The sequence below is a fragment of the Cyprinus carpio genome, chromosome B15 (assembly GCF_018340385.1).
Source record: "Cyprinus carpio isolate SPL01 chromosome B15, ASM1834038v1, whole genome shotgun sequence".
NCBI lineage: Eukaryota > Metazoa > Chordata > Actinopteri > Cypriniformes > Cyprinidae > Cyprinus > Cyprinus carpio.
Window position 1 is genome coordinate 2,862,312 of NC_056611.1, and position 10,967 is coordinate 2,873,278.

Consider the following 10,967-nt stretch of genomic DNA (forward strand, 5'->3'; position numbering starts at 1 on the left):
ACTGCAGTCCAAGATAATGAGATGCATTATTTGAATGCTTGGCCAAAGAGGTGTGTTTTTAATCTAGATTTAAACAGAGAAAGTGTGTCTGAACCCCGAACATTATCAGGAAGGCTATTCCAGAGTTTGGGAGCCAAATGCGAAAAAGCTCTACCTCCTTTAGTGGACTTTGCTATCCTAGGTACTACCAAAAGTCCAGTGTTTTGTGACCTTAGGGAGCGTGATGGACTGTAGCGTGGTAAAGACTAGTTAGGTACGCAGGAGCTAAACCATTTAGGGCCTTATAATTAAGTAATAATATTTTGTAAATGATACGGAACTTAATAGGTAGCCAGTGCAGAGACTGTAAAACTGTAATATGATCATATGTTCTTGACCTGGTAAGGACTCTAGCCACTGCATTTTGGACTACCTGTAGCTTGTTTATTGAGGATGTAGGACAACCACCTAGCAGTGCATTACAATAGTCCAAGTCTAGAGGTCATGAACGCATGAACTAGCTTTTCTGCATCAGGAACAGGTAACATGTTTCGTAGCTTGGCAATGTTTCTAAGATGGAAGAATGCTGTTTTTGTAACATGGGAAATATGATTTTCAAAAGACAAGTTGCTGTCTAATATAACACCCAGATTTTTGACTGTAGAGGAAGTAACAGTACATCCGTCCAGTTGCAAATTGTAATCTACGAGATTCTGTGTAATGTTTTTTGGTCCCAATAAGTAATATCTCTGTCTTATCTGAATTTAATAGGAGAAAATTATTGGTCATCCAAACTTTTACATTTTTAACACACTCTGTTAGCTTAGATAATTCAGAAGCTTCATCTGGTCTCGTTGAGATATATAGTTGAGTATCATCAGCATAACAGTAGAAACTTATCCCGTATTTTCTAATAATATTACCAAGGGGCAACATGTATATTGAAAATAGCAGAGGACCTAGGACAGATCCTTGTGTCACTCCATATTTTACTGGTGATAAATGAGATGACTCCCCATTTAAATAAACAAAGTGGTAGCGATCGGACAGGTAGGATCTAAACCATCTTAAAGCCTGCCCTTGGATACCTCTATAGTTCTGTAATCGATCTAGGAGTATGTCATGATCTATGGAGTCAAACGCAGCACTAAGATCAAGTAAAACTAGCAATGAGATGCAGCCTTGGTCTGATGCAAGAAGCAAGTCATTTGTAATTTTAACAAGTGCAGTTTTCTGTGCTATGATGGGGCCTAAAACCCGACTGAAATTCTTCATAGAGATCTTTTTTTTTGTAGGAAGGAGCACAATTGAGCAGACACAACTTTTTCTTAAATTTTAGACATAAATGGAAGATTTGAAATGGGTCTGTAATTTTCCAGTTCACTAGGATCTAGTTGCGGTTTCTTAATAAGAGGCTTAATAACCGCCAGCTTGAATGGTTTTGGGATGTGACCTAAAGATAACAACGAGTTAATAATATTGAGAAGCGGTTTTTCTGCTACAGGTAAACAACTCTTTCAGTAATTTAGTGGGTACAGGATCTAATAAACATGTTGTTGGTTTAGATGCAGTGATAAGTTTATTTAGCTCTTCCTGTCCTATAGTTGTAAAGCACTGCAGTTTAACTTTGGGTGTGATGGGAAAAAAAGTATTAGACGCTGCAGAATCTACATTTGTTATTGTATTTCTGATGTTATCTATTTTATCAGTGAAGAAATTCATAAAGTCATTACTATTTTACTGTGAGGGAATATTTAGATCGGGTGGCGTCTGGTTATTTGTTAATCTAGCCACTGTGCTAAATAAAAATCCTGGATTGTTTTGGTGTTTTTCTATGAGTTTGTGGATATGCTCGGCCCTGGCAGTTTTTAGAGCCTGTCTATAGCTGGACATACTGTTTTTCCACACAATTCTTAGTTAGTTTTTCTCCATTTGCGCTCAAGTCTACAAGTTTCTTTCTTGAGAGCGTGGGTATTACTGTTGTACCATGGCACAGTACATTTTTCTCTGACCTTTTTCAGTTTTATGGGGGCAACAGCTTCTAATGTATTAGAGAAGATGGCACATGTTGCCAGTCATTTTGTCTAGTTCATGTGTATTTATGGATACACAGAGCAGTTGAGATAAATCAGGCAGGTTATTTGTGAATCTGTCTTTGGTGGCTGGAACAATAGTTCTGCCCGGACCTTAACGCAAAGCCATATAGTTAATATCATCAATACACAGAATGCATGATAGAAGGAAATGGTCAGTAACATCATCACTTTGAGGTGCGATATCTATATCAGTAAGATTGATTCCATGCGATATAATTAAATCTAGCATATGATTAAAACGATGAGTGGGCCCGGTGAGATTTTGCTTTACTCCAAAACAGTTTATTAGGTCAGTAAACGCAAGTCCTAATGCATCATTTGTATTATCAACGTGAATGTTCAAATCTCTGAAAATTAGCGCTTTATCAGTGGTAACCAACAGGTTTGAGAGGAAATCTCCAAATTCTTTTAGGAATACTGTATATGGCCCTGGTGGTCTATACACAGTAGCCAGAGCAAGAGATACGATAGATTTCTTTTGCATATCTGACAGTGTAACATTAAGCAAAAACATTTCAAATGATTTAAACCTGTATCCTATTTTCTGGGTAATATTGAGAATATCACTATATATTGTTGCAACATGCTAATAACAGTAATTTGGTGGAGTAGACTTATTTAGACCAACATAATCATTTGGTTTTAACCAGGTTTCAGTATAATCTGTGATCATTTAATTTACAATAACTACTTTGGGTGTGATCTAATGTTTATGAGCCCAAACTTTAACTAAACTTTTTTTTTTTTTTTTTTTATACATTTTTCTGGTTTAATCAAGATAAGATTTTATCTAGATCCTACATTAAATTTATATTTAGACCTCACAATTCGGGGAACAGACACAGTCTTAATAGATTGGAGCAAGTACTTCTAACATTTAAGCGAGTAAAACAAAAGCCATCATAGCAGTTATTTGAGAATTGTCTTACTAGTCATATGGAGCGTAGAGTCCTGGAGATGTTGTCCGAGAGCAGCTCCGCTCCGACTCTGCTGGGGTGCAGGCCATCAGCGAGAAAAAGCCTAGGAAGCTCCCAGAAAAGATTCCAATTATTAACAAAGAGCAGTTTCTGTTCTTTACACCATGACAATAACCATTCATTTAGAGCAAAAAAAAAAACAAAACCTAAAACACCACTAACAAACCAAAAAAGAATTCATTACAATATGAAAATCTCAATAAGGCTCCTGAAGTCCCTCTTCAGTGTCTCCATCTACCGCTGCATGGTGTCGTTAACCCCAGCGTGAAGCATGACCGCTCCGGGGCTCTCATCAGCCTTCAGGATTGCGGGTATCTGCGCAGAAACATCAAGAACATGAGCACCAGGGAAACAGTGAGTGTGCACTTTACCTTCGGCTAACGTAGCACGGATGTGTCGGACGATGGAGTCTCAGATGATCACAGCATCGCGTTCCGTCTAGCGGAGGGGAGAGAAGCGGTTCCGTGTGGAGATCTCGAATACCGGAGGGGGAGAGGTCATCGCCCGGGGCCTGGCTCGCGTCCTCCACAGCGGATGCACCCATGGTCTGTGATGTCCTGGCGCCGGAGTGAAGGACATCTGGGCAGATCGCGTCCTGGGTGCACGGTGCCTGTGGAGAGAAACACATGGGGGAGAGGTGGTGGGACTGTTAGTAGCGCACTGCATACTTACCCTGGACTTGTGAGCGTCAGCCCGGGAGGTTTCCAGCACGGCTCTCTGCTCTCTCAGCTGGGCCTCCCTCTGCTCCAGGACCCGAATCTGCTTCTCCACGGCCTCCAGCTCCACCAAATGCAGCTCGAACGTGTCATCACCTGCACTCAAAGGTAGACATACATCTGCCATTAAAGCAAGTAACAGTAAGTAAAGCAATTGTAATGTGTGTGAATAGAGTATTAGCAATGCTCGCGGGTTTAGCGCAACCATGCTGGCGATGCTAACGGGCTATAAGCTAATAGCGGACTCGGGAAATCAAAATAAAACTAGTGATAAGGTGCTCTGATTGTTTTTGTTGTAGAATACAATAGAATATATATTCTCACCTTATAGAAAGGAAAATGATGGTGTATAAAATAGATTTTAAGATTAAAAAATAGACGATAGAGAAATAACGTGACGGAGCTCAAACTTGAGACACACTATCCACCTTTAAAGCAAGGCAATGTTATGCAAGATGACACAGCTGACATCTCGTCCGTGTGTTGCGTAAAATTATATAATTTACACCACATTAAAGACTTTATAAATTAAATAAAATGTATACAAACCTTTATTTTCCGGAAACAGTGCACCAAATCAGCGGTGGTGGCACTGAGAACTGCTCTCTAGGACGCAAAAAGCCCATTCTGACTGTAACTCAGCAGCTGCATTGTTTCAACGGAGACAGGCTCAACCCAGCAGTTAGGTGGAAAAAAAATAACCCAGTGTTAAAAATGACCCAGCACATGGGTAAAAATATTAAAAATAACCCAATAAAATGACCCAACAAGCTGAACCCAGCATTTGGGTTCAAAATATTATTCTAAAATAGCACTTTCAGATCACTTTTACTGCATATCTTGTATATTGTAAAAAATCTAAAGAAATAAATTGATACCGCTTGGCTGCATGTCATGTCTGTAGGAGGGGCCGGTGTTGTCCCAGGCTACGGTTCTGTTGCTGGGTTCGGAGGAGTTCCTGGAGCTGTGCCTGGGGCTGGAGGTCTGTATATGTTCAACTGTCTACATTTGACTGTATATGTTCCAAATGTCAGTTAAGCTCATTTTGTTTCTCATGATAGTTTATTTTGGGCTGATGTTTAGTAATATTGATAAATGTTTTTAGGGCTAGGAGCTGGCGCCAAACCTCCTAAATATGGTATGGGTCTGACTATTTTATATGATTTGATAATGCTATCCCATTTTTTTGTGCTTTTTATTTTGCCATTTGCACTGGAATTTTGTAATAGAGCTTGAAGTTGACATTATAATAAAAAAAATATTTGACTTAAAAGCTGGATTGTTGGTAGGGTATTGTCTAGTCAAAGATTATGCTATTGTGGCCCCAGGAGTGCCTGGAGGAACAGGTTTGGGGTCCCCGGAGGAGTACCCGGAGGAGTACCAGGAGGAGTACCAATAACTGGAGCAGGAGGTATCACTGTTTCATTCTGCATAAAAGCATGATGAGATGTAAAAGGCCAAATATTAGATGACATGTTAGACATGTTAATTCTTTTAAACCTCTTTTTGAAATTTTGGATTAAAATATATGGACTCTATATGGATTTCTGTGTTTAAGGATACCCTGCTGGCGCCAAGGCTCTAAAATATGGTATTTGTATTCATTGATTATATATATAGATATAAGCAAGATGTATATAAGCTAGATCTTAGTAACCTTGAATTTGCTGCTCTAAATAAAAAATCTTTGTCTAGGTTTGGGTGCTGGTGGTGCTTTACCAGGTGGGACTGGTGTTGTGCCTGGAACAGGTAAGCAAAAATGCCTGTCAATGAGCAGAACTATAATGACTATAACAGCTGTTTATATTGTGAATTTGAATTTAGGTAATCAACAGTGTTTTCATTTAGAGACTGCTTGGATTTCTTTTATCTTTTTTTCTTCTTCAGCAATTTTTCCTGGTTTAAACTGTTTTTGATTTTGCCTAGCCATGTACAAACATTTTTCTATTTAAAATTTGAAGAGCCTGTTGCAACTCTAAATTAAAAAGCCTGTTAAATTACTTTCGGCTTTAAAGACATAAATCCATTTTTGTACTGTAAACATGTTCCTTGAAACAGATTGTTCTTGAATGTTTAAAAATGTTTGAAAATGTTTAAAAGTGTAGCTCATGTTCAATGGACTGAAACCATGACCAAGCATATTAATATGCTGCTTTACTCGAAATAAGCTTGCTGCTTTGAAAGTACTGGCAACACTTTTTGTTTTGTAGTCTATGGGAATGGAACTGGGGCTGGACCCCTAAATAAGGTAAAAAAAAATAAAAAAATAAAAATAAATAAAAACGGCCCCTGATTATTAGGTTCAGGTGTAACAAATTGACCTCCTAAACTATACAGATGTGCAAATCAGCACTATTTGTTTAGTTCTGTGGAATGTTTGTGATTTGTAATCAGCCAATTAGACATTAGGAAATACATTAAGTGGAAATAAAGTAAAACTGAAGCAGTATAAGCAAACTATAGTTTCGCTTCAGACGTGTGAGATGGTTTGTTGACTACCTTTGTCGGCTGACTAGTAAAAATGTGTAGACATGCAAGTCCTAGGGAGCAATTACATAGACGTGAGATTTGGAAATGGTTTATCAATAAATTTTGGTTTATAAAATTTCTGTTTACTAACATTGTCCAATACATTTTTTTTTAGTTTGCCAGTTAGAGAATGGACCTCTTTTGAAGAGTCTGTGACTGTTTAAAATATGAAATTAGATAATTTTGCTGAACATGTTTTCATTTTCACTCTTGTCTACTTTTACCAAAACATGTGGCACTTTAATGCCCTGCAACATTTAATTATATTCCATTGCTCCAGAATATACAAGTCATGATAACATGTCCTTCCTTGTGTCATTGCTGTCATCAGGTTTGGGTGGAGCTGGTGGAGTCCCAGGTGGAGTTGGAATAGGAACTGGATATGGAGGTAAAGTATTCCATTTCCAAATATTCAGCCAGTACACTACAACATTAAACCTGATGATACAACAACATGATGTGCTGTAATTCTTGCTGTGTTCTAAACTTGCTCAGAAATATACAAGTTAGTATCTATGCACCCAAGCCTTGACTTAAAGCAGACAGAGAATGGCATCCCATGTAGTGAGATGAGGTGTAACATGCAGTCTCTCTCTTTGGTTCACTGATCTTCAAATGCATCGCTGCGTAGGAAGGGTAGGATCTTCAGATAGGAAGTGTCTGATCTTCCTTTTGTAGTAAAGCTACCTTATATTGTAGATGAGCCTAGATGAATAATGAAGGTGTTGTACTGGACTTGCCAAGAAGACCAGAAGCTCAGTCTTCAGGGGAGTTGGTGTAGTTGGAGCACTAGTTAGAGATGGTGTAGTTGAATCTAGGCTGAGGCAAGTAAAGATGCAGTCACTTTGTGATCATAAGACTGCATGTCTGCATGTCTTTATGTTATGAGGAAATCAGTGGAAGAAAAAAAAAATCTACCTGGATGATAGGTGCCAGTGTATATCAAGAAATGGAGGAGACCAAGAACCAGACCCTGAGGTACACCAGTAGTTAACTGATGCGACTGAGAAACCCCTTTACTCTAAGGTATTCTGAAAATATAAACTTATGAGGTACAATAGAACTCAAACCAGCAGAGGTCAGTTTCCATGATGTTCAGACAGTAGTGAGGAAATGGTCCCAGACAGGTCAAGCAGAAAGAAGTGGAGGATTTCTCGCCAGTCAGAGAATGATGGATAGATTTTCTCAGATGTGTATTTGTGTAGATGGTTTTTACCCAAAGTAAAAGCAGATTTCATATTTCCACAGGATATGGGACTGGGGCAAAACCACCTAAATATGGTAAATTATTTTAATTTTTATACCAAATAGGAGTTTGAATATACTACAGAAACTCTCTAAACTAGGGGTCTCCAACCCTGCTCCTGGAGAGCTAATTTCCTGTTGACTTCAGTTCCAGCCCTGCTCTAACAAACCTGACAGTTGTTTTCCAATAATCCTGAACACCCTGATTAACTAGTTAAGGTGTGTTTAGTCTCGCAGAGCCAGACCTTCAGACTGAACATATTTTACATTATTACAACACCTCTCTCCCCAGTCTGGCATGAACGGCTTGAATAGTTCCTGTATCAAATGAAGGCCTGCCTTTTGAAATAGTTAGCTGGGCCAGTGTGTGTTGTGATTGGCTCCACTCGGCACCTGGTCGGGAAATGTCAAGCCACTTTCAGTGTAAATATAACAGCATCAGTGTAAATAAAACCAAAATAACAAAAAAATAAAAGCGTGATTAAACCCGGATGATTGTAACCACTCTAAGTTTGTCTGCTTGGGAAAGCTAGCGTGTCTCCGACTTAGTGATATAACACTCGCTGCCTTCTCTAGTGCAGTTTAACCAGGTCACTTCCCATTCGTCGATCTTTGTGATATCACTAATCCTGGAAAATATGCCTTGTAGTCCAAACAAGTCGTTCATTGAAAAGTGATTTCTGTTAAATAAAATATCTCCTTTTGAAGTGGACTTTGAGCTTTGTAACGTTGCAGATTTTTTTTTTTATGCTCAAACAGCAACATTACAGACTAACTAAAGTTGAAAAAGTGAAAAAGCATAATAGCACCCCTTTAAAGACCGCGACACACACGTCTCCCAGAAATCCTGTATAATTCAACCAATCCGATGACGACTTCGAAACTCCTGAAGTGTTTCCACTTTTGTGTGCTGTATGCATCAGACATTCAGCCAACGGTATTTTGTATGTCTTCGTTAATGAACAACTGATTCTGATCATCATCTCATTAGGAGAGAGTTCCATGAACTGAACTGAATGTGTCAGATAAAAAAGACATACAAAATCTGTAGAGCAATAGGTTCCTATTACCAGGATTTGAGAACCATTGTCTTAACTGGAAATCAACAGTCTTCTCTCTAGCGACGTATGCAGGATTTCTCTTAAACTCTTCCGTGTCTTTCATCTTTCTTTTGAGAGCCACGACCACAAATCAACATCCAATCAACATCCAAGGCATAGAACCAAACCATGCTCTATTTTATTATAGTCCTCTACATTTGAATGGGCATAATGGAAATACATATCTCACAACACCTCTTTCTCCTCGATATTAAAAACAAAAATCACACACATGCACAAGAACAACGAGGAGTACCAGGTGGAGTACCAGGTGGAGTACCAGGTGGAGTACCAGGTGGTGTACCCGGTGGTGTACCCGGTGGTGTACCCGGAGGTATTTTTATTATATATACAGTTGCACCATTTATTCAAGACATATTTTGTTTAAAATTACAATTCACTTGTGCTTAAATCCTAAAAAATATTTAAATTTGACTGAAATATCATAACAATTAAGCAAGCATTATAAATCATAAATTGTGATCTAAAATATTAATTCTCTAAAATGAATTTATGGTATTGCAGGGTATCCAGCAGGAGTTAAACCTCCGAAATATGGTGAGAGAACAATTTGTATGTCTGCCTAAAAAGGTATTTTAAGATTTTGTATATTTTTTTTATTTTTTTATTTTTATACTTAAATGTTTACACCAAAACAAATGAATAGCACTTTTGAAAAATGTCTAAAATCATATTTACTCGAGGTGTACAGCCTACTCATGATATAAATAAATGAGTAGTTTAGGACACTACCTATTAAGAGCAAATTAAAATCGTTAAAACGTATTTATTTCATATTAAAGAAGTATGCAGATATGCAAGTAACCATTCGTGAAAATATACCCCAATTACATACTGCCAATATCCTTATTACAGTATTTTTATGAACTTCAATAAATTAAATTGATTATAGAAAAAAGAATGTTTGTTGATTAGCAAAATTATGAACATTTAATAGAAAATGCTGACCATTCTCTTTGATTACAATAAAATTACAATAGCACTTTAGATTAGGGAACATAATTCACTAACTAGTGGCTTATTAGCATGCATGTTACTTGCATATTGACTGTTTATAAGTAGCTATAAAGCATATATTAATGCATGACCATATTCTAGATCCCTTAACCCTACCCCATACCTAAACACTACATTACTTACTATCAATAACCAGCAAATTAAAAGTTTATTGAGGGAAAACTCTTAATAGTTAATAGTGAATATGTGTCCCCTAATCTTAAGTGTTACCAAAATTACTAGTCATGGCAGCTGCCTGTACATTTTTTCAAAAGAATCATAATAAACTGTAGTAAAAGAGGTGTTAGTGCAAACTATGTGGCAATGATATGAATGGTGACATGGGTTGCCTGCAGGAGTTGCGGGAGGTGCAGGTACAGTACCTGGTGCAGCAGGAGCACCACTGCCTGGAACTGGGACAGGACTGACACCAGGAGCCGGGGTTGGAGGTACTTGATTCAACTGACCCACAAACAGGTCACTATCAGTGTGAGATAATAATCACAAGCAATCAGTAAGACTCATTTCAATGTTTTCAGGATATCCTGGTGGAATCAAACCTCCTAAAACTGGTACAGTAGTTCATATATATAAGATTCATATATTTCTTAACAAGCTGCTCCATCTAAACCTGTTGCCTTTTAATAAAGTAATGCAGCATAATGGATCCCACTTGATGCACTTCTTCCCATTGTCTGCCAGGCACTGGGATCACTGGAACTGGAATAGCAGTTCCTGGAGCAACACCTGGTGGTGACTTAGTGGTTGTACCGGGTGGCACTGGCATCGGTGTTCCTGGAGGTACTGGTCTGCCCGTTGCACCAAGTGGAAAACCAGGTACAACAAATAGGCTTACTCCACCAAATGCCATGAAGCACATAATATGTCATGCTTGATTTGAGCTAATGTGTTTGTTCCACAGCAAAGCTTCCAACTCTGGCTCCTGGAGGGACTGCTTTACCGGGTAAATACAAAACTGATTCTGTTTGATAAATGAGCAATCTCTATGCACTCTTTATTACATTTCAGTTTGTTGCCAAAGAAAGAAAGTAGTAGCTCATTCAAATAACGTACAGATTTTTGAAACAGTTTTCTGCAAAGAGTTAAAGTACAGACAAATAATGGTGATTGAATTGGGGTCAGAATTACAGTTATTTCAAAATGAAACATATCCATTATTTCATAGACTAAACCTTTAATATAATAAAGAATCCAGATTTAATCAATAGCATCCCCTTAATATGTGCCTTATACAAAATGTTGAGCCTGTCCTCCAACAAAAAATGACCATATAGGTCGTTTGTCCAA

The 10,967-nt window shown here is 38.1% G+C and overlaps 1 protein-coding gene across 4 annotated transcripts in view; it reads left to right on the top strand.

Moving 5' to 3' along the window:
* The window catches only part of LOC109104495 (elastin-like), a 52,067-nt gene extending 41,835 nt beyond the window's left edge, over positions 1 to 10,232 (top strand). For all 4 annotated transcript variants that reach the window (XM_042738917.1, XM_042738919.1, XM_042738920.1 and 1 more), the window contains 11 exons: positions 4,673 to 4,750; positions 4,874 to 4,906; positions 5,097 to 5,179; positions 5,327 to 5,359; positions 5,464 to 5,517; positions 6,629 to 6,685; positions 7,546 to 7,578; positions 8,893 to 8,964; positions 9,168 to 9,200; positions 10,016 to 10,108; positions 10,199 to 10,232. In XM_042738917.1, coding sequence (XP_042594851.1) covers positions 4,673 to 4,750; positions 4,874 to 4,906; positions 5,097 to 5,167 — 182 coding nt within the window. In that variant the 3' untranslated portion in view covers positions 5,168 to 5,179; positions 5,327 to 5,359; positions 5,464 to 5,517; ... (4 more) ...; positions 10,016 to 10,108; positions 10,199 to 10,232. The remainder of the gene's footprint in view (positions 1 to 4,672; positions 4,751 to 4,873; positions 4,907 to 5,096; positions 5,180 to 5,326; positions 5,360 to 5,463; positions 5,518 to 6,628; positions 6,686 to 7,545; positions 7,579 to 8,892; positions 8,965 to 9,167; positions 9,201 to 10,015; positions 10,109 to 10,198) is intronic.
* The last annotated feature ends 735 nt before the right edge of the window (positions 10,233 to 10,967 follow it).